The sequence below is a fragment of the Aegilops tauschii genome, chromosome 2, assembly GCF_002575655.3.
Source record: "Aegilops tauschii subsp. strangulata cultivar AL8/78 chromosome 2, Aet v6.0, whole genome shotgun sequence".
NCBI classification, from domain to species: Eukaryota; Viridiplantae; Streptophyta; class Magnoliopsida; order Poales; family Poaceae; genus Aegilops; species Aegilops tauschii.
In genome coordinates, this window is record NC_053036.3 from 652,481,722 (window position 1) to 652,504,813 (window position 23,092).

The following is a 23,092-nucleotide window of genomic DNA, read 5'->3' on the forward strand; positions in this document are numbered from 1 at the left end:
CACTTGATTACAATTCGAGTTAATAAAAGTGTCCTTTATCGAAAAATGAATAGCATACCTTTCTTAAACTCTCTTGTGGCCTCCTTGTAGCCACTTGTAGCTTCTGTAGTCTCTGTGTACCTCACCCCTACTCTCCTGCTTCTGTACTTGCTCTAGCTACTACGCCTCCCCCCCCCCTCCTCCTCTTTGTACATATGTAATTGTACTGCACTCTGAGACTTAATATAATGTCAGTAGGAGCCTCTCCCACTGTCCACAGTTTTAAAAAAATGAATATCGTTAGCCTCCTAGTTTCTTGTCACGAACACCAAAACCCACATGGCTGGGGGCAAAGATGTTGTTTCAAATTGTTGTAAGACATTTATGTAATGTGTAATCACTCGAATATGTGTGTTGTGTGTAGGTGATATGGCCACAAAGGGTGGTTAGTTCTGCTTAATTTCCAATTGTATCTGGGGTAGTCTGTGTATCCGGCGATCTATTCGAGGCAGTCAAACACCACAAAAACATTAAAGAGACATACCTTCGAGGATGGTTGTAAGCAGTAAGCACACCCCAATGGTGGTTCTTGCCATGTCGTTGGGCATGTATTATTATTGAGTCTATTTTTTTCCTTTAGTTCACTTTGTGGACTACTCGAACTACTTTCTTTTGTTTAATGAAGATGGTTGTGTGCACCGTGATGGTGCTGAGGTCGGGGCAGTCTACTTCTAAAAAAAACAATTGTTGTCAGGTGACTGCTAGTGTGGTTCACGTGTAATGCCCGGGTTAAAAATGGGTCCACGTGATTCTCAAAAAAAAAAAATGGGTCCGCGTGTGGTAGTTTCTTCTGTGATGAGTGCTTTACGAAAATCCACATCGGTGAGCCACATCATTTATCTGAAAGCCACCGTCATCCACCTCCTACGACAGGTGGTTTTTCAGCGCACCCTTGTGAATCGAGCGATTACTGGCATATGTCATCGTTTGGTGGATGGTAAAGCGGTCAGATGACCCATGTGGTAGTAACGTGGATTAACTAGCTTTAGCATTCTGTTAAATATAAAAGGGCCGTAGCGATGCCACCCCAGTGAAGTTAAGCATAATGACAGAAGAATCCTACTGTTTCCTTTTGGTAAAGCCTGATTTAATAGTAGTAGAAAACATCCTTCCAGCCAATGCTTTCTGCAAAGCACGCTAGTCTAAATGAAGTCAAGCATAATTCTGGTGTAATTAAGTTCCTTTGCACCTAACTCTAGGGGACAAGGCAAGTGACATCGTCCTATAATGATTCATTATCCATATCATGTCCCTATAACCCAGGCCTGCGTAAGTAAGGTATAATCCCGTGATAACACAGCAAGAAAGGAATATGGATGAGAAAGAAAGCCGGCTCTGTCAATTCTTCCCCTACATATACACAACAATTCAGAAGCACAAAGCGTGTGTAGGGAGACAAGCTACTTCACTTGGTTGCAGGATGTCGTCGTCGTGGGTGGTGGATGTCGACTACCTTGAGCCGCAGGCGAACGTGAAGGGATGGGTGGTGGACATGGAGAAGAAGCTCGAGGACGCAGAGCCGCCGGCAAAGGTGCAGAGATGGCCGAAGCACTGCATCTTCCGCGTCCCATTGCGCTTCACGAGCAAGATGGTGGATGGAATGTAAGCCGCACGCCCCATCAGACCATCACCCGCATTGTAGTAATCGCTGCTTTTGTATTTTTCTTTATGTGAAAATGTAATGGCAGGGCGAGCAGCGTATTCAAGCCGCAGACAGTGTCTCTCGGCCCATTCCACCACGACGACAAGGACCTGAAACCAATGGAGGAGCACAAGCTGAGGGCCGTCCGTCACCTCCTCCGTCGGGACAGCAAACTGACCCTTGGCGGGCTTGTCGCCGCCATGGAGACGGTGGCCGACGAGCCGGAGGACGCCTATATGAACCTGGGTGACGAATGGCGGGGCGAGGAGAACAGGGGCAAGTTCCTTGAGATGATGATCACAGACGGCTGCTTCCTGCTGGAGGTGATGAGGATGGCCATAGGGGGGAAGGGCTCCATTCCCAAGGACTACGAGCATGGTGACCCCGTCTTCAGCTGGCACGGCATCCAGCACATCGGACCATTTGTCCAGCGCGACATGCTCCTGGTCGAGAACCAGTTGCCACTGAGGTTGCTCGAGAAAATCGTCGCAGTGGAGGAAGGGACATCTCCGGTACTGACTGTTAACGTAGTAGCTAGCATCGTTGATATTGTACATTTGATAACGAAACCTGAACTGACAGGCCGTTTAATTTGCCCGACAATGATGCATGCATGCAGAGCGCGGCTTCGATAAACTCCATGGTGCTCAAGTTCCTGGAAAGGGAAGATGCCCCGGAAGGGACCGGCCTGGGACTCCACCCGCTCGACATCTACCGGACAAGCCGGCTCAAGGGCACAAGTCAGGTCAAGAATAACGGCAAGGGTCTTCAAAGAGGCGTGAATATGACGTCGGCGCCAATGGAGGTCGGCATCTTTCGTTCGCAGAAAGTGGTTCCCCGATCCGCATGGAAGCTGTCGGAGGCAGGAATCCGATTCCTGCCCAGCAAGACAGGCTGCCTCGACGACATCCAGCTGGACAATGGGAGGCTCTACATGCCCAAGGTCCATATGGACGACTCCACCGCCTACAGGATCCACAACATGATGGCGTTCGAGGCGATGCACATTCGCACTGGGAACGACGTGACGGCGTACGTGTTGTTCGTCAAGGACCTCATCAGCTCTGCCGACGACGTGCGCCTGCTAGGGAGGAAGGGGATCCTGGAGCATGACCTTGCCGATGACGACGACGCTGTGGTGAGACTCTTCAACAGCCTCACCAGAGATGTGTCCAAGAATTGGGAGAGTCATCTGTGCCGCGTGCGTGACGCCGTGGAGCACCACTACACCAGCAACCATCTACGTGTCATCCTCTATGAGTCGTGGTCACACCTCAAGAGCAAGTACTTCAGGAACCCGTGGTCGCTCCTCGCCCTTGCCACTGCAATCTTGCTCGTCGTCGGAGACATCGTGCAGGCTGTGTATGCAGTCATATCGTATGATCCTAACGAGGGCAAGCCCAAAATACATTAACCAGGAAATGTTTCTCCTTTTTTGCAAAGAATAAAAAGTGAAATAAAACCAGAAAAGTTGTGTTACATTTTGTGTGTGTGTGTGTGTGTGTGTGTGTGTGTGTGTGTGTGTGTGTTAGGCAGGTGATAGTCTGACTACTTCTATTGATGGTAACAAGAGATGGGAATGTGGACTGCTACCTTCTTCTCATTGTTTACTATTACCGCAATTATATGTGGGACAAAATGTTGCAGAAAAACATGTCTAAAAAAATCTGTTGCACAAAAAGCACGAGTCACTCGGAGAGTCTGAGTGCAAGGTGAATCTCATGGCATTCTATCTTCTAAAATTATGATACAAAATGCACATAGTAGAATTTTAGAACATCATTTCGCCAGGCGTATTACTGGCATGTAGATCACCTGTGCACACTTGGGTCAATAATCATACCCGATTAGATAGTTTCATCTCTAACGAGTACTTCACAAAAATCCACATAGGATGAGCCATATCATTGATCTGAAAGCTACCGTCAGCGCCTATCATATGCGGTTTTTCCAGCGCGCCCTTGTGGATGAAGCATTAGTGACATATGTCATCATTTGAAGGATGGTAAAGCGGTCAGATGTGGCGATTTCCACTCATCAAAGATGACCCACATTGCGATAATGTAGATTAACTAGCTTTATCATATCATTGTTAATTGTAAAAGTGCATTAGCAAGTAGCAACTCTACCACCCCATGAAGTTAAGCATAACCGTATGTTAGTCTTAGTTTGGCTCGGCCATGCAGCATCCTACTATTCCCTTTTGGTAAAGCCTGAATTGATAGTGTTAGAAAACATCCTTCCAGCCAATGCTTTCTGCAAAGCATGCTAGTCTAATTAACTCTGTCACTACCCCATCAAGTTAAGCACATTCGAATTGGTAGTTTAATTAAGAACATTCGCATCTATCTTTGTGCCTAACCTAGGGGGCAGGGCAAGTAACACGGTACCTATTGCTTTAACCACATGGCCTGCGTAAGTTTAAGGTACCTATTGAAATAATCACGTGATAATACAGCTCCAAAGCATTGTGGATAAGAAAGCCGGCTCTTGCATGCTAGCTGTTCTTCACCTAGCTACATATATATACTCGTGCACACAGGAGTTCAGAAGTACAAAGCGTGCAGCTAGCTATAGGTAAACAAGGTAGAATTTGGTTGCAGGATGTCGTCATGGGTGGTGGATATGGAGAAGAAGGTCCAGGGCGCTGAGCCGCCGGCGAAGGTGGAGAAATGGCGGAAACACTGCATTTTCCGCGTCCCGTTGCGCTTCAAGGTGATCGATGGCAGGTATGGAGAGATACTTCATTGGTGTTGATTGCTTCAACATGACAATTTTTATGCCATGATATTTATTTATGTTTTTGTGTTTTCTTTCTTTCAATAGTTTGGGTGTCTGCTTCCTCAATGTGTCAATTGCACCTTCCAAAAATGAAATGTGGACTGCTGCTTCTTGACATTGTGATATTGTAGTCTGATATTAACATATCACCTTTCTTGAAAAAAAAACAACACAAATTGCAGGGTGAGCAGCGTATACAAACCGCAGACAGTGTCTTTGGGCCCATTCCACCACCACGAGAAGGACCTGAAACCCATGGAGGAGCACAAGCTGAGGGCCGTACATCACCTCCTCCACCGGGACAGCTGCAAGACCACACTTTCCGAGCTCGTCGCCACCATGGAGAAGGTAGGTGAGGAGCTTCAGGATGCCTACATGGAACTGGGCAACGAGTGGCGGGGTGAGGAGAACAGGGGTAAGTTCCTGGAGATGATGATCATCGACGGTTGCTTCCTACTGGAGGTGATGAGGACGGCCATAGGTGGGAAGTACTCCATTCCCAAGGACTACAAGCAGGATGACCCCGTCTTTAGCTGGCATGGCATCCAGCACATCAAGCCGTTCGTCCTACGCGACATGCTCCTGGTCGAGAACCAGCTGCCACTCAGGTTGCTCGAGAAAATCGTCACCGCAGAGAGCGGCAGATCTCCGGCCGGTACGCAGGTTACTCGCTTAGTGCTAACATCTAGTGATGGTCACCTAATCTCACAGTAAAAACTTACTCTCTGTGACTCTATGTATCCTCAATGCCTCAACTATTTTCTCATATCGTGTTATGTCATTGTAGTGGCTGGGTGTACTTGATACCAACTTATATATTGCCCTTTGTTTAAAAAACTTAACATAATGATGAATGGATGAACATGCATGCAGAGTGGGTCTTCGATCAACTCCACGGTGCTTAAATTCCTGGAAGGCAAAGATGCCCCCGAAGGGTCCGATGAGTTGGGACTGCACCCGCTCGACATATACCGAAGGAGCCAGCTCAAGGGCCATCTGAAGCCTTATCAGAGGGACCCACCGCGGGTCATTTTTTCTTTTTCTTTATTCTTTCTTTATTTTTTCTCTCTTCGTCTTCACCAATTATATGTATGTGACCGGACAATATGAGGATGATATAAGGAGTGTGATTGTTTTGCAAAGAAAGTGATGGTCCAAAATATGGGGAGTGAAATTAAGCAATCGTGGTTGTAGATGCTCTTAGGAAACAACAAACGGGAATGTGCAGTACGAGTGTATCTTTTTTCGACGAAGGGGAGATTTTATTAGTTTAAAATGAAGTAGAAACACAAAAAGCACATATTTGGCCTCTGCATAGTTAGGATGTACCCAATCCACACGAACACGCGCACACAAACATAAATCACATCGACAGCTAGCAAAGTCATATAAGATGGAAGCTGTGCGAAGGTGGATATAGAAAACAAAGAGAAAAAGAAAAAAGAGTAGCGATATTTCACCGCGAGCAAGTGTTGAGCCAATGAAGATGATTCAAGTGCATGTGATCCGGAACCTGGACACGGCCAGTGGCGGAGGCAGGGAGACCAGCAGGGGCCCTGGCCCCCCCCCTAAGATCAGCGATTTGCTACTAGTTAGTAGATGAATAGTGTATAATTTAGACAAAAATACATGTATTAGTATTGTTTGGCCCCTGTTATCAAAGGTTTGAGTCATTTGGCCCCCCAATACTTAATTCCTGGCCCCGCCACTGGACACGGCCACACAGAACGTGCACTCATCTATAATCTATAATCTATAATACCTAAATAGTTCATCCCCACTAACCTATTTCTCTTGACATGCAGCCTAGCCACCTCATCATGTATGCCCCATACAATCACTTCATTTCTCATGCAGCCAGGTCATCCACTTTACCCCGCAAGCCTGCATGACAAACCTGTGATCCTGTATGTGCCCGTCTTACGGTACTTTTTTTTTAAGAAATCTGACTTTACTTCTTGCACATGGGTACGCACCACCGTGGCAATAGCTTCCTTCGCTTTCGCATGCATCGCGCCTCTTCCTTTCTTGCGTCTTTTAGTTTTTCCCATATGGCCCACACCGCTTGCTGGCGCATGTAGTACATAATTACTATTACTCTAAGATAAACCGCCGGCCTTGATCTCCTACACACCGCTCAAAAAAAAAAAATCCCAGACTATCTTGCCACTCTTCTTGATCTCCGTCTCCATAAACTCTGATCCGCCTATTTCGGCAGCTCGCCCCTTGCCGACGTCCATATTTTGATTGGGAATCAACACTACGGCGTGATGTCGTCTGTTCGCCGCCGTTCAAGATCGAAGCTGCAGCCTACCCCATCTTCTGCCTGTGAGGATCTCTGCCGCCGCATAAGGTAGTCCCCATCACCCGCCGCATCTGAAAGAACAATCTTTCTACTCGCTGCTTTATCTGCACGGTGTTCTTTCCTGGTCTGCAGTTCATCCTCTCTCTCTCTCTCTCTCTCTCTCTCTCTCTCTCTCTCTCTCTCTCTGATGGAGTTTACAGCATAGCATATCAAATCGATTTGTTGAGCCGAACCTCTCTTCGTATGCCATATCTTGCACGTATATATTTGTGCGCTGATTTATACTCATGGGGATTTCCTTATCTGAGAAAACTATAATGTGGGCACCTAGTTATTCGGGATTGGAAGGTCAACTGCTTGATTCAAATGGATACAGTCGATCAGCATCTACAATGAAATCACAAGGTATCACCTTCGTCTTACATTTTTTCCTTACATTTTCTACAGCTTCACTCATATTTTACTATATCTCCTACTACCATAAGCATTTCTATTCTTTTCCTATACATCAGCCTACAATAGCTGGTATAAATCACGACCTACAAATTATTTTTATCAGTGATATTTACTTATTTTATGAAGTTTTGGATGTCACCATTTGCCTCTGTATCAGAAATGCTTGCACAGAGGAGGGGCGCCCAGGGAGGTGACAGAGTTGATGCAGAGAGACCATGCGATGCCAACTCGGCATGTGCGTTTGTGGCTAGAATGAGAACTGCTGCTAGAGCCATCCCTCACCATCGCGCAGTGCGATTGTAGCCAATCACCTCGGTTTATTTTTTTCACCATGCTCTGCTCCAATTCAGTGTACTGGATTTGGGGGGCTCGAGAGGTGATATGTTTTGCAGATCTCCTTAATTGTTTCAAAGGTTAGATCTCTTAACAAATGTCTTAAACGTTGCTTTTTATCTCTCACTTATAGCGTAGGCATTCCTTGCTTATATGTTGCGTTGCTAATAGAAAAGCTCAAGTTTTGTTTGCTGGAAGAATATAATGCTTCAAAAATTAATTGCCATTTGTAGCATAAGTAATGGGTTATCTTTCCTTTTTGTTGAGAAGCTGTTAACTTTCATTTTTACTTGGTTGCTTTCCATTGAATTGATGAATATAGTCAGACTGTATATTTATCTATGTGATTATAGTACATGCCACTATTGATTTCATCCACAGAGAGAAATGGTTTTTGGTACATCTTAGATTATTCGCAGATTAAAGGTGTGCACTAAGCCTTAATGGACCGTACATCCACATGTCTTCCTCTGTTTAAGTATCTTGCTTATAACTCCAAACAAATTAATCCGTTCTAACTGTGTTGTCTTCCCAAGTAGTCTTATGTAATTTGCATATGCTGAACTGACTAAGTGATAAGTTGTTTGCAATTCTAGATTCTAATACAGTACGGACTTTATTATCTCATGCTTCTCAATTAGTTGGCTATAAACTTCTCCACCTTGCTCGTGGGTCAGAACTAAATGGCTTATCTTTTGACACTTGTGTTTCAGAGATTGTATCCATGAAGTTGATTCAAGAGATTAGGGAATATATTCATCTCAGCCTTGATACTGGATTGAAAGCTCCCCCATAATAGCCTCCATCTCATCCGACCTATGTCCTGAAGACAATTCATTTTTACTATTTGTATGAAGAACAAGTGACAAGGTAAAATATTGGGAGGTTCAGCACTAGGACATTGCTTCAGTGTCGATACCATCTCCTGTTGCACCTCATGGGCCTTCCAATGACATGAATATTTGAGGTAAATACTTTTGCTGCCACACAAATAGGTATGGATCATTTTTTAATCAGTTAGTGTTATGTCACCTACTCACCTTACAATATCAGAGGCGGCAGGGGCGGCCCTTCTCATGCGATCCAACGGCGGCGGCTAGGACGGAGTATCCGGGCTGTGCGGCGGGGGCCGGAGCACCGTCGCCGGCGGAGCGGCGGCCCTGCATGGACGTCGGCGGTGGCAGCGCCCCATCCGGCGGGGTGGGCTGTCCTGCTCATGATGGTGACGGCGGTTTTTGCGGATCCAACGCCCCGTTTGGATCTGTCGCGGGGAGGCCTTTTGCCGACCGGCGGCACGTGGAGGGACCGGTGAGGAGATGCCGGATCTCCGCTGGAGTACCGACGGCAACATACGTCTTTGTGGCGAGGTTCCGCTCGGTTCCAGCCAGCCACGATGTCGGGAAGACGTGGCTTCCAGTGAAAATCGCGCCTGACTGCGGTCTTGGCGGACGATGGCGGCGTCTCAGACGTCGTTTCCTTCTGGAGGCATCGTCGTTGCAGGTCACATCAACCTGATCGGGAAGTTCCGGGGGAAACCCTAGATCTGGGTCTACCGGATCGGACGATGACGGTGCTATCGGTATCGTTCTCCCTCATGGGGGCATCGTTTTGGAGCAAGTGCTGGTTGGAGGGGACAAGAGGAGGAGCGGTGTTTCATCTGCTCCATTGATGACGGCGGATCTCGGCGGCGTGGCGCAGTGGAGACTTGGCGCCTGTTGAGCGGAGGTGGACTCGCGCAGGAGGGTGACTCTGCCTGGCGTCATGGTGGCGTCGGCGGCAGTTGGACCGGGCAAGGTTGATGCAGCAGTACAACTCTGAAGATGGATTGATGGCAGGTGGCTGCGGCGGCCTCATACCCGGTAGGGGTCCTGGTTGAGAAGCACGCCGGACTGGTGGGTGCCCATACCCGGCAGGCGTCCTGGGTGGGACCTCAAGTCTTTAGATGTTTAGGTTTGGCTGCGTGGTCTGTTTGGTATTAGGCCCAGACTTTCAGCGCCCCTACATCAACTGGATAGGGATAGCGACAGTTGTTGCTTGTTTTGGTGGCTTTAGACTTATTGTTGTATGACTCTGTACGGTCTTGTGTCAATAATTAATAAATTGGCCGTATGCATCGTCCAGATGCAGAGGCCGGGGATCGTCCTCCTTTTCTAAAAAAAAAAACTTCCTCTGGTATATCAATAAACGATCACATGGACAGTGATCAGTAATTTAGGATAGATGAGAAGTAGAAAGCTACATATCAAGTTAGCTCAAATCATGCAAGTTCGGTGTAGTATCTGATTGCCTGACCCGATGCTATCTATGTTCAGTTTTCACTTGCTGAAATCATTTTTCTCGGAATATGCATATTGTGTGAGGTCTGAACAAAACAATTCATCATGTTTGAGATTTTAAACCACACAATTGCCATTATTTAGTTTTCGTTTTCTTATTGTAGCTTCTAACTTTTCATGCATAGTTTCTTTTTGTTTCATACAAATTCCGGCGAACACGGTAATTTGGATCTTGGTGCTTATGTGTATAAGTAATCATGCTTTTTTCAGCTCAAAGCTTTGAGACAAGGGAGTTGGTACTCAATTTGGCAAAAAGAGAGAGAAAGGAATCTGTTTTTTTTTGTTGATATTGGAGCTCCATCACTCAGTGTCAAGTATTGCAAACAAGCAACTACAGTGGCCAATAATGCACATATGAAGATTGATTTACAACAACAGTTACATTAACAATCTCAAAAAGGCATTTGTACATAATCTTCATATTGTCTATTTTGGAATCCCCGTTAGTGTGTTTATATACATTAATATTCATGTAAGTCACACGAGATTACTCATGTCATATCACTATATTTAGTAAAAAAAACTTGATCGCGTAACGCACATTTTGCAATATTTATAATATACAAAGTATTGTGCACATTGCAATTTTCTCATATTAAGTTTGTAAATACACTATGCAGAAAGTTATTCAATTTTACATCATGTTCATAAAACTAAGAGTTCCCGCAGCAACGCGCGGGGTATCATCTAGTTATGCAAGCGACCAAGCCGCCAAGCAATCCCATGCCTTCCACGCAATTGTTTGTCCATCGTAAATCCTGGCATGAACTTCAGGGGTTGGGCATTTGTTGACGTAGATGATGCTCAAGGCCAAGGCCATATGGCCATGGCCCGTTGGAATCCCTCCAGCAGGAGCAAGTCCATCTATTTGACGCTCATGAGCGTCATGGCTTCACCGAAGGCAGCGTTTCGACGTCCCGGCCTTCTTTTGCTGTCTTTTTTTCCTGCTTATTTTTTCCTTTTATTTTTATTTTTTCTTTTTCTGTTTTTTTTCTAAATTCAAATTTTTCAAGAATGTTCAGAATTTCAAATTTTCTTCACATTTTTAGAAAATGTCCGCTTTTTTAAAAAGTTGAAATGCCAAAACTTTTTCATGTTTTCAAATTTTGTTCATGTTATCAAAAAAAGTTCACCGTATAGAAAAACAATGTTCACCGTACATTTGAAAAAATGTTCACTGTAACATGTATAGGAAAATTGTTCAGTGTGCATTTGAAAAAGAGTCCACCTTATATTAAAAATGTTTAGTGCGTATTTGAAAAATATTCACCACATAATTAAAAAAGTTCAGTGTGTATTTTCAAATTCACAATGTTTTCGAAGAAAATCACATTTAAAAAAATGTTCGGAATTTTTAAAATTTGTTGCTAGTTCTTAAAGTCTTGCGCTGCCATTAGGTCACCAAGCAGCATCAGCTCGAGTGGCTATCCACGCCCTGTCGAAACCGGGAGGTCCCGTGTTGCGGAAATGAGTCATGTCTCCAAGCTGCTCTGATTGGGCTATCAACCGAGACTCTCATTGTTTTCGACACACCATGCATAGAGGATGTAATGGGGGTGTCTCATGGCAACATAGGGGCACCTTATGAGGCACTGAACCAATATTGAACGACCGTGCGCATCCTACTTCGTGATGTCAGGTTGTTGATCACCAGTCTCTCATAATGGTCAATGTCGAAGGTGCTTGTCTACTACGAGAACGGCAACAAAGCTCAGAGTGATGTACGTACTCAACGATGAACGTTCATCTAAGCTTTGTTACTGTCCAACATTGGCCCACCGCACCTCCATCGACACCATAGATGGCAAGATCATGCTCGTCTTCACCATGCAATCTACTCCCTCTGTTCCTAAATACAAGTATTTTTAGAGATTCCAATAAACTACATACAGAGCAAGATAAGTGAATCTACACTCTAAACTATGTGTATATACATCTAAACTATGTTTGTATACATCAATGTGTAGTCCAAGCACCCTCCCCCCTCCCCCTCCCTCCCCCGCCGCCACCCGCGAGGCGTCGGGGAGGGTTCCTGTCATGTCCCAAGGGTCATGATCCTCTTCTTATCCAAGGCCTTCTCGATGGAATGGGCCGTGAGACTTGGGCTTGGCCCAGTTCCGTGAATAGGCAAATGGATTATAAAGAAGGAGAAGCTAGACAGAGGAGGGGAGCGATTGATTTGTGAAACGTCTGAAGCTTCTCACCCCTTGCTCTCGTCCTCACCTCCTGCTCTCTGTATCCCCCCTTTCCTTGCTGATTTCTCACCCCATATTCTCCATGTATCCCCCGATCTAGATCTGAATATTGGTGCTGATTAGTCTGTTCGTCCCATCTTGTGCTTGGGTCGTGACAGTTCCTGATCGCCGCCGCCGCACCCCCCTCCTCCTCCCTCCTCCACCCTCGCCGTTGCCAAGAGGCGCGGCCGGGCGAAGCCCGGGCGTCGCCGGTGGCTGCGGGGCTCCTTCGTCCCCCGCTCGTAGGGTATGGCGCGGGCCAGATCTCGCGACTGGGCGCGGCGGCGCCCCGGAGCAGGCCGGCGATGGTGGCGTTCGACGGTGGCGGGTGGCATGGTGGTGGTGTGGGCCGGTGGTGCCTTCGGCGGCGGTGCTTCCGGCGTCGCGTCCGGCTCCGCGGGTCGCGGGCGGCCCTCTCGCGTGGTGCTCTGGTGGAGGGGGGGGGGCGGCAGCGGAGGAGGTGGGCTGCTCCCACCCAGTCGGGCCTTCGCGGCTGGGTGGCGGCGTTCGGCTTGGATGAATCCCCTGGTGGCGTCTTCAGGCGGCGGCGGCGACAGCTCAGCAACCCTTCCTCTCCGGCTTCTCGTGACGGCCGATGCCTCCTGATGCTCTGGGCCTTCAAAACGAGGGCAGAACACGGTTCCGGGGGGGGGGGAGTTGGACCCGACACGGGTGTCGGTCGTGGCCATGGGCCACTTCTCTGCGTTCCCCTTCCCCCGGTCGATGAGACTCATGGGAGGCTCCAGATGCCCAAGGTCCAGGTGCATGACTCCACCGCCTACATGTTCCGCAACATGATGATGTTCGAGGTGCTCGATGTCCGTCTGATGGCAAGGAACGGGGTCCTGGAGCACGACCTTGGCAACGACAAGGCCATGGTGAGGCTCTTCGACAGCCTCACCAGGGACGTGGCCATGTACTGCGAGAATCAGCTGGTGTACATGAACATGCGTGAAGATGTGGAGGGCTACTGCACGACCCACCGCCGCACCAACTGTGTGCGCTTCTTCCTTTATGATTCGTGAGCCTACCTCGGGCCTGTTCTGAACCTCTCTGAGCTTCTCAAACTCCACAAAATCAGCTTCTAGAGCTTGCTTCGAACTTCATTCACCTGGTGATTCCGTTCGTTCGGCAGTGTTCGTAGCTTCTCTCCACGATTTGGCCCAGCTGGGAGCCTATTGGGCTGTTGGGTGCCAGTTTGGGCCGCATGAAGGCAGCCCACATTGTATCGTTGTGTGGAGGAGGACTGGCCACGTGCGCTCGCACAGGATACGAGCGAGGCGAGCATCCCACGAGCGGCTGGGAGCTGTTTCGTGAATCGTTTTTTGTACTTCGCGGTGGCATCCTCTTGTAATTAGTAGGAACTCCTCGCTTCTTCGTATTGTGGAGCTGGGCTTTTGTTGCTTCTCATTTTTGCACTATGAGATCTCTCAGCTTCTCGTTTCCAGCTTCTACGAGATAAATTGTTCGGGACTGCTTCACTCGAGAATTTTGAGAAGATAGAAGCTGGAGGAGATCAGAACAGGCCCTTGAGGAACCCCTGTATGTTCCTTGCCATCGTCGTAGACATCATGTAGGCCGTGTATGCAGTTAAATCTTACAAGGGTGGCAAATAAATGCATTGATCAAAAGATGCATCCATATATATCTCAACAAATCTAAGAAAAGTAATATGGATAAGAGGGAGTGTTATTTTATTCAATTGTTTTGAATTATTTCAGGTAGATTTCATTCTTTGAAGAAATTTAGTAACATACTCCCTCTTTACCGAAATACTTGTAGTTGGGGGAAACTAGTACAAGTTCCCCCAACTACAAGTATTTCGGTACAGAGGTAATAGTGCACATTTTAATAAAAAATATCGTTCCAACAATATTCCAGTTCTGCGAAGCAACCTGTGGTTCGATGGTTCGAGGGACAATGGTATCCCAGCACACCAGGATTCAAGTCCTAATGCTCACATTATTCCTGAATTTATTTTAGGATTTCCGGTGATGCGCTTTTAGTGGGAGAGACATTCCCATCAATGACGAGGCGCCTACGGTGACTTCGTAAATCTAAAGATGATATGCCGGCTCAGTCTTTCGAAGGTGCTCATAAGGTTAGGGTGTGCGTGTGTGCGTTTATAGGGGTGAGTGTATAGGCGTATGCATGACAGCCTGCGTCTATACTATGTTAGGAAAACAACATTCCAGTTTTTCGATCCATGTAGTTTCAGCAACATCCTTCACAAACTATTAAATATTTAAATGGGAGCTAGTGTTGGTACGTCGCTATTTTGTCCTTGTCTCGGGTTTTTTCTACTTGTCGTACGTGCATCCAATGTTTTACTAGTAAACCTAGTCCGACCAACGCGTCTCCCGACGCCTCTCTCTCTCTCTCCAAATCTCTGCCACCCGCGCCTTCGATTCCGACTAACTCCGGCCATCTCAACCCGCACAGCTCCACGTGAGTGGGCCATGTGGGTAGTCGGCGTGGCTCGAACACCCCCCCCCCCCTTCCGGCGCTTCCCTGGTAGGTGTCTTTCTCCCTCGAAATTGTGCACTTTTGAATTCTCCTGTTTTTTTGGCTTCGGAAGGTCCTCCATTAATAAGGACACTAACATATGCAGCTGTCCCAAGTTGGATTTATAAGGAAATGTCATGAAAAATTCAAAAGTTATTGTTATGTTTGAGATGTCCCGTTCATAATTGTGTAAGGAGCTCGTATGATCAAAACATTGAATCTTAGGGAAATATATTGCTACATCGTTACTACTACAAACACATAGTCCAGTGGTTGGACTATGCACACCTCATCGGGGAGTAGCTCAAAGATGATATTGAATGACAGTATTGTAGAAGTGGATGCTCTAACCAATGCAACCAAAGACCGATCTGATGGAAGAGACTAGAAAACACATTATACGTCAACACTCCCCCTCATGTGTGGCTTCCTCAGACCTAAATGTGGACCAAAAGTGGGCTGCAATTTAATTGCGCCAACCGGGTCTTGAACTCAAGACATCTTGGCTCTGATACCATGTAGAAATGGATGCTCTAGCCAATGCAATCAAAAGACCGATCTGATGGAATGGACTAGACAGCACATTATACGTCAACAAGTATATTTTCCCTTGCGGCAGAGTGCTGGAGGAACAATCTAGAAGTGCCACTTCGGATTGTGAATATCTCTATAGTGGGAGTGGGAAAAATGATATAAATAGTCTGGAGTTCAGGGGATATATATATAAGTGATTAGTAATGCGACCAAAGGGCAAGGCGGAGGGCGGGGGATGCAGGGGAGGCTTAGGGCTAGTTTGGTTGCAGGGTTTCCCGGGGGGATCCCCGCTGTTTCCCGGGCCGGAGAACCACGGGCCGAGTTGGCCTAGGGAAATTGAGTTGGTCATTTGGACCGCATCGTTCTCGGGGTAACCCTGCCCGAGCCACGTCCTTTCCACGGAGAGGAAACCCACGACCCCAGCGCTCGGGGAGGAAACCCACGGCTCGAGCGAGATGAGCGAACGACAGAGCCGTCGACCAACCGCCTCCGAGCTCCTCCGCCGGCGACAGAAGCGACGCCCCCGACCCCCTCCCTCCGGTGCTGAGGATCCAAGCTCCGCCCCTCCAGCGACGGCGACGGACCGCGGCCGTCACTGTTCTCCTTCCCCAGATCTCCCCTCCGCCTCCAAGATCCAATCCCCTCCGGCAACGGCGACGACACCGGTTTCGCGGGCGTATTCATCTCGTCTGATCAAGGGTTGCCCCCTCCCCCCCAATACATTTTTCTTCAGTTCATGCCTTCACCGTCCCTGATCTTGAACCACCAATTACATAGGATCTTGTATTTTTCTTGTGTACCTGCTCTGCACTTGTTGTAGAGCATAGCTTGAATCAGTAGTTTTACCTATTTTTGACCTCTCATTCTGAAATACATCTAGCGGGTGCAGCCAGTACTCTGTTATTCTCCTACATATAGCTGTATATGCATCTGAAAGGGCAAGTACTTGGATGACCTTGACAATATCATACTGATTGTAATAACTTGCATAAGACTCTGTATTTGAAGATGTTCCGGTCCTGCATTATTTGACAGAATTACCATTAAAGAAAATTTAGGACAGAAGTATATATCTTTTACATTCTGCAATGAAGAAAAACTATCATGCCTATAGTGCGAAAATGTCTGTCCAAAGATGCTTTATTTGCTAAGTTACATGAGTTTATTCACAGTTCTTATCTGAAAAAGATAAGCGAACTGGCAGGTGGATCAGCAGCATTTTTCTATGCTCGAATAACCCTCTTGAGTTGGTATGTGTGGCTCTCTTTCTATTCAGTAGAGAAGGGGTTAGATGTCAGATTTGTGTAACCACTAGGACAGAAAAGTTCATGCTTATACTGATGCTTGAAAATTCAATACTTATTTGTGATGCAGGTTCCTCACCACAGGTCAATGGAAATGTTCAAAAAGTTGACGGTGGAAGTTATTGCTAGTTCAGTATGGATATAGTTCACATAGTTGTGATATTTTTAGTGGAACAAAGTATTGTTTCTTGCTGAACCTGTAACCATAATTAGCATTTTCTCTTTTGAGACATAGTTAGTAAACTATATTTATCATTGGTGTTGCACTATTGGTCCAATTTTGGCATGTAAGGTTATATGCACGTGTGGATGCAAGTTGAATATTTGTTCTCTTGCGAACTGTGTATTTATTATTATTATTTTCGTTCAAATTTCTGTATTAAATTTTAGTCCCAAATTTCCTGAACTTTTTTAGAAAAGAAGGACAAACATTATTCTTGTATTTATATGACAATATTGTGAGAAAAAAAATGAACTTATTTGTGGTGATTTTTTATTGTAATGATATTTTTCTTTTACACATTTTGTCCTATTGGATGAGCATGTCCCGTTCTGGTATTGCCTGCGGGGATTTCTCTTCCCTCCCCCTTGGTGTCCAAATGGCAAAGGGTATTTCCACATAGTGGGAGGGGATCTCGTATGGGCAGGGAAATCCCACACCGGGGGTTTACTACCCAGGATTTTTCATCCCCAACAACCAAACTAGCCCTTATGGGGCTGCATTCCCCAGCCTTTGGCCATGTCCCAGCCTCCCAGGGTTGCTCCAGCCCCTGGTGGGTCCCACTGCTTCCCTGTTTTGCAAGGCAACGTCTTCTGGAAAGCATTCTTTGACCTTTTTTTCCTAGTTCTAGAAGATTCCTAAAAATACCGCCATACAAAAAAATGAGTTATGTCTGCTGGCATTTTATTGGTAATACACACGATTAAACTTCAAAATGAATTGATACGTTTAGGATGTACCATTCGTCAACTGCAATCAAAAGGCATATAACTCTTCGGTAACAGCCCTACCACGAACTACTCTCCTTGCTCCAAATATAATTCATCTCCAATACCCACCACTTGTTCTAAGCAAGAGGAAGGAAAACAAACACATATCTGGATTGACCTTTTTGCTGGATTCTCTCATGGGTACTGATTGTATCTTGGATTTGTGTAAGCATTGGTTCTCGCTCTTTGTAATTTGCAAAGCCTCTCTTGATAATATGGCTTCCACATAACTCAATCATAAAGAAAAGATACCTGACCACTTTAGTTCATTTATATGGACTAAAAACAGGTTCAGATACCCATGAATATGGTTAGTCCCCCATTTACTTATTACGAACATCAGAACCCACAGGGTTGCGGGGGGGGGGGGGGGGGGGGCAAATGATGTCGTTTCAAAATGTTGTAAGACATATATGTAATGTCTAATCACTTGAATATGTGTGTTGTGTGTAGGTGATATGGCCACAACGGGGGGTTAGTTCTGCTTAATTCCCAACTGAATCTGGGGTAGTTTGTGGCAAAGCAGGCATTGCTAGCAATCTATTCTTTTTTTTTGCGGGGATGGTTGTAAGCATGCCCCTGGTGGTTCTTTTTTTTTCATTTAGTTGACTTCGTGGACTACTCGGACTACTTTTTTTGGGGTTAATAAAGATGGTTGTGTGCATAGTGATGATGTTGAGGTCGAGGCACTCCACATTTTTTAAATAAAAATCAATTACTATTGGGTAAACCGCTAGCAGTTCAAGTGTAACGCGTGGGATGAAAAATAGTCCACGTGTGATAGTTTCATCTCTTACGATTGCTTTAGGAAAATGCATCGTGAGCCACATCATTCATCTGGAAGTCGCCGTCATCCACCACCTATCACATGCGGTTTTCCACCGCACCAATGTGAATCGAGTGATTACTGGCATATGTCACTATTTGGTGCTAAAGTGCTCAGATGACGCATCAAAGATGACGCTGTGGTAGTAAGGTGGATTAACTAGCTTTAGCATTGTGTTAATTATACAAGGGCAGTAGCGATGCCACCTCCATGAAGTTAAGCATAGTGGTACGTACATGGCCTTAGTTTGGCTCTGCCAGAAGCATCCTACTATTTCCTTTTGGTAAAGCCTGGTTTAATAGTAGTACAAAACATCCTTCCAGCCAATGCTTTCTGCAAAACACACTAGTAGTAGTCTAAATGAAGTTAAGCATAATTCTGGTGTAATTAGTTCCTTTGCACCTAACGTTGTGCGTAACTCTAGGGGACAAGGCAAGTGACACCGTCCTATAATAATTCATTATGTATATCATGTCCCCATAACCGAGGCCTGCGTAAGTAAGGTATAATCCCGTGATAATGCAGCAAGAAAGGTATAATCCCGTGTTAATTTTTGCACTATATATATATACTCAAGATCGAATTCAGGATCACAAATCCCGTGTAGCTACCGGAGCTAGGTAGACACGCCACTCCACTTGGTTGCAGGATGTCGTCGTCGTGGGTGGTGGATGTCGACTGCCCTGAGCCGCAGGCGAAGGTGGAGGGATGGGTGATGGACATGGAGAAGAAGCTCGAGGACGCGGAGCCGCCGGCGAAGGTGCTGAGATGGCCGAAGCACTGCATCTTCCGCGTCCCAATGCGCTTCAAGATGAAGACGGTTGAGGGCATGTAAGCGGCACGCCCTATCACCCACATTGTCGTAATTTCTGCTTTTGTATTTTCCTTACGGAAAGATGTAATGGCAGCGTGAGCAGCGTATTCAAGCCGCAGACAGTGTCTCTCGGCCCATTCCACCACGATGACAAGGAGCTGAAACCCATGGAGGAGCACAAGCTGAGAGCCGTCCGTCATCTCCTCAGTCGGGACCATGCTGGTCGGGCCAGCAAGCTGACCCTTGGCGGGCTCGTCGCCGCCGTGCAGAAGGTGGCCGACGAGCTGGAGGATGCCTACATGGACCTGGGCGACGAGTGGCGGGGTGAGAAGAGGGGCAAATTCCTTGAGATGATGATCACGGACGGCTGCTTCCTGCTGGAGGTGATGAGGACTACTGCCGCAGGGAAGGAGTCCATTCCCAAGGACTACGCTCATGGCGACCCTGTCTTCAGCTGGTACGGCATCCAGCACATCAAGCCCTTCATCCAGCGTGACATGCTCATGATCGAGAACCAGCTGCCACTGAGGTTGCTCGAGACGATCATCGCCGTGGAGGACGGCACATGTCCGGTACGTAGGTTACTGACCGCATGCTAACGTATAGTATCTCATCGCGACACTCTATACATTCGATACAGACAACTATTCTGACAGGCCGCTTCATTTTCCTATGTATGGATATAAATGATGATGTGCATGCAGAGCGCGGCTTCGATAAACTCCATGGTGCTCAAGTTCCTCGAAAGGGAAGATGCCCCGGAAGGGACCGGCCTGGGACTCCACCCTCTTGACATCTACCGGACGAGCCGACTCAAGGGCGCAAGTCAGATCAAGAGTAACAAAAAGGTTCATCACAGAGGCCTGCCGACGACACCGACAGCAAAGGAGGTCAGCGTCGTTCGCCCGGAGAGAGTGGTGCCCCGATCTGCGTGGAAGTTGTCGGAGGCAGGAATCCAGTTCCGGCCCAGCAAGACGAGCTACCTCGATGACATCCGGCTGCACAATGGGAGGCTCTACATGCCCAAGGTCGAGATGGACGACTCCACCGCCTACAGGATCCACAACATGATGGCGTTCGAGGCGATGCACGTCAGCACTGGCAATGACGTAACGGCGTACGTGTTGTTCGTCAAGGACCTCATCAACTCTGCCGACGACGTGCAACTACTGGAGAGGAAGGGGATCCTGGAGCACGACCTCGCTGACGACGACAACGCTGTGGTGAGGCTCTTCAACAGCCTCACCAGAGACGTGTCCAAGAATTGGAAGAGTCAGCTGTCCCAGGTGCGTCAGGACGTGGATCACCATTACCGCAGCAACCATTTGCGTGTCTTTCTCTATGAGGCGTGGTCAAACCTCAAGAACAAGTACTTCAAGAGCCCGTGGACACTCCTCGCCCTTGTCACCGCAATCCTGCTCGTCGTCGGAGATATCGTGCAGGCCGTGTATGCAGTCATATCCTATGATCCTAACGAGAAGGGCAAGCCCAAAATGAATTAACCAGATTGTGTGTGTGTGTGTTTTTTTGCAAAGAATAAAAAGTGGAAGCAAACTTGAAGAGTTGTGCACAACTCAAGAAAATATATCTCTCTCCCTCTTTCTCTCCCATCGTGTGTTTGAGATGCCAAATAATGTATATTCGTGTGTTTGAGATGCCAAATAATGTATATTTATGTGTGTGTTTTCTTTTTTTTCTAAAAGAATCAAGCAATGCACACAATCATCTGTTTAATCAAACATAGTGTAAAAAACGAGTACCATCTCAAGTACGTATACAAAAGTGAAAAAGTATAAAAGCCGCCATAACCGATAAAAATAGGACACATAACCTAAAAACACCAATGCATCGTGACGACGTAAAGGGTGGATGCTAAAGCGGTCAAGTGACGTATCAAAGATGACGCATGTGGTAGTAACGTGGATTAACTAACTTTGCTAGTTGTGCTAATTATCTGCCACCCCATGAAGTTAAGCATAATGATTAATGGTACGTGGTTTCAGTTAACATAATCCTACTATTTCCTTTTGGTAAAAGCCTAAAAGGTTGTGACTAGGTCTGACTTAACCAAGTTTCATTCAAGTAACATAACATGTAAAAAGGAAATAAGAAAAAATTGAAAGAAAACTTTATACGAATCTCAATGTAAGATTTCATGAATAAAACATCAACTAAGACATAACGAAGTCTCAGTGGACTAAGATTTAGCAAAACTGTTTGGTAAAACCTGAATTGATTGTAGTAGAAAAGATCCTCCCGGCCAATGCTTTCTGCAAAGCACACTAGCCTAAATAACTCTGCCACCCCGCAGCCGGCCAGAAGTTAAGCACATGATAGTTTAATTAAGTACATTCACATCTTGTGCCTAACCTAGGGGACAAGGCAAGTAAACATAATCCTTTAAACATCCGCTCATTATATTATGTTGCTTTTAACCTAGGGCTACATAAGTTTAAGTTACATGTTGCAGTAATCATGTGATAATACATCAAGAAAGTAATGTGAATGAGCTAGCCGGCTCTTAGCTGTGAGCGTAAAAATAACACTCATCACGCACCCCACCACGACAAGATGAGTATACATCTAAATAAATGAAATCTTGCAAGATACCACATATATATTACTACCAGTGGCGGATCCAGGACCCAGGCCGGGGGGGGGGGGGGGGGGGGGGGGGGGGGCTCGGCCCGGGGCGTGAAGTAGAATTGCTTCGTTAACAACAGCATATTGTGCATTGTAGGTACACTGTGCCAACACTGTAGCAGCATGGGCCCTGGTCTTGAGCCAATCCTGGCTCCGCCCCTGGTTACTACTTACTACCCACTATGAAGGTAGTAACATAGATTAGTGTCATATGCATGACACAAGTCTAAGTTACTCCCTACATTTGTGCTTCAGCCTTCTTTTCCTTGAAAAACCTCCACTCTTTTATATTATTTTTTCTTGTTCTGAATAAGTGTTTTTGGGTAAAATTTCCAATTTGCAGTCCCCTCCCGGTGTAATTCTATGATAAGAGAGAATATCGAGATAAAACTGGGCAAAGATGATTGAATTAACAGAGTAATTGAGCAATTTGTCTTCTAAAACTATGATGCAAAATGCACATATTAGAATTTTAGAACATCATTTCGATCAGGTGTATTACTGGCATGTAGATCACCCGTGCACACTTGAGTCAAAAAACATACCCGATTAGATAGTTTCATCTATCCCGAGTACTTCACAAAATTCCACATAGGATGAGCCATATCATTGATCCTAAAGCCACCGTCAGCGCCTATCACATGTGGTTTTCCAACCCAGCGTTGTGGATCAAGCATTAGTGACATATGTCATCGTTTGAAGCATGGTAAAGTGGTCAGATGTGATGATGACCCATGTTGCGATAATGCAGATTAACTAGCTTTATCATTGTTAACTGTAAAAGTGCATTAGCAACTCTGCCACCCCATGAAGTTAAGGATAACTAAGTTATGCAGCATCCTACTATTCGCTTTTGGTAAAGTCTAAATTGATAGTGTTTGAAAACATCCTTCCAGCCAATGCTTTCTGCAAAGCATGCTAGTCTAATTAACTCTGCCACTACCCCATCAAGTTAAGCACATTCGAATTGGTAGTTTAATTAAGAACATTCGCATCTATCTTTGTGCCTAACCTAGGGGGCAGGGCAAGTAACACGGTACCTATTGCTTTAACCACATGGCCTGCGTAAGTTTAAGGTACCTATTGAAATAATCACGTGATAATACAGCTTCAAAGCATTGTGGATAAGAAAGCCGGCTCTTGCATGCTAGCTGTTCTTCCCCTACATATATACTTATATTGTTGCATACAAGAGTTCAGAAGCACAAAGCGTGTGTAGCTAAGCTATGTAAACAAGGTACTTCACTTGGTTGCATTGCAGTATGTCGTCATGGGTGGTGGACATGGAGAATAAGCTCCAGGGCGCTAAGCTAATTAAGTACACTCACATCTATCTTTGTGCCTAACCTA

General features: G+C 46.2%; 3 protein-coding genes across 3 annotated transcripts; all 3 read left to right on the forward strand.

The window, feature by feature from the left end:
- The first annotated feature begins 1,135 nt into the window (after positions 1–1,135).
- On the forward strand, positions 1,136–3,299 carry LOC109750544 (UPF0481 protein At3g47200). Its single transcript, XM_020309505.4, has 3 exons — positions 1,136–1,641; positions 1,728–2,193; positions 2,301–3,299. Exons 1-3 carry the CDS (start codon positions 1,352–1,354, stop codon positions 3,093–3,095), a joined length of 1,551 nt encoding a protein of 516 aa, XP_020165094.2. The 5' UTR covers positions 1,136–1,351; the 3' UTR covers positions 3,096–3,299.
- An 859-nt stretch (positions 3,300–4,158) lies between these two features.
- On the forward strand, positions 4,159–6,927 carry LOC109750565 (UPF0481 protein At3g47200-like). Its single transcript, XM_045233517.1, has 3 exons — positions 4,159–4,410; positions 4,645–5,117; positions 5,336–6,927. The coding sequence occupies exons 1-3, from the start codon at positions 4,286–4,288 to the stop codon at positions 5,365–5,367; spliced, it is 630 nt and encodes a 209-aa protein (XP_045089452.1). The 5' UTR covers positions 4,159–4,285; the 3' UTR covers positions 5,368–6,927.
- An 11,720-nt stretch (positions 6,928–18,647) lies between these two features.
- LOC109750547 (UPF0481 protein At3g47200) lies at positions 18,648–21,499 on the forward strand. The gene is made up of 3 exons (XM_020309507.4): positions 18,648–19,116; positions 19,194–19,671; positions 19,804–21,499. The coding sequence occupies exons 1-3, from the start codon at positions 18,935–18,937 to the stop codon at positions 20,599–20,601; spliced, it is 1,458 nt and encodes a 485-aa protein (XP_020165096.1). The 5' UTR covers positions 18,648–18,934; the 3' UTR covers positions 20,602–21,499.
- The last annotated feature ends 1,593 nt before the right edge of the window (positions 21,500–23,092 follow it).

Excerpts from the sequence above, each read along its gene's own strand:
- LOC109750544 (XM_020309505.4), top strand. The coding sequence starts at position 1,352 with ATGGATGAGAAAGAAAGCCGGCTCTGTCAATTCTTCCCCTACATATAC. Across the intron at positions 1,642-1,727 it reads AGCAAGATGGTGGATGGAAT|GGCGAGCAGCGTATTCAAGC; the intron begins GTAAGCCGCACG and ends ATGTAATGGCAG. Across the intron at positions 2,194-2,300 it reads TGGAGGAAGGGACATCTCCG|AGCGCGGCTTCGATAAACTC; the intron begins GTACTGACTGTT and ends GCATGCATGCAG.
- LOC109750565 (XM_045233517.1), top strand. The coding sequence starts at position 4,286 with ATGTCGTCATGGGTGGTGGATATGGAGAAGAAGGTCCAGGGCGCTGAG. Across the intron at positions 4,411-4,644 it reads TTCAAGGTGATCGATGGCAG|GGTGAGCAGCGTATACAAAC; the intron begins GTATGGAGAGAT and ends CACAAATTGCAG. Across the intron at positions 5,118-5,335 it reads GAGCGGCAGATCTCCGGCCG|AGTGGGTCTTCGATCAACTC; the intron begins GTACGCAGGTTA and ends ACATGCATGCAG.
- LOC109750547 (XM_020309507.4), top strand. The coding sequence starts at position 18,935 with ATGTCGTCGTCGTGGGTGGTGGATGTCGACTGCCCTGAGCCGCAGGCG. Across the intron at positions 19,117-19,193 it reads ATGAAGACGGTTGAGGGCAT|CGTGAGCAGCGTATTCAAGC; the intron begins GTAAGCGGCACG and ends ATGTAATGGCAG. Across the intron at positions 19,672-19,803 it reads TGGAGGACGGCACATGTCCG|AGCGCGGCTTCGATAAACTC; the intron begins GTACGTAGGTTA and ends ATGTGCATGCAG.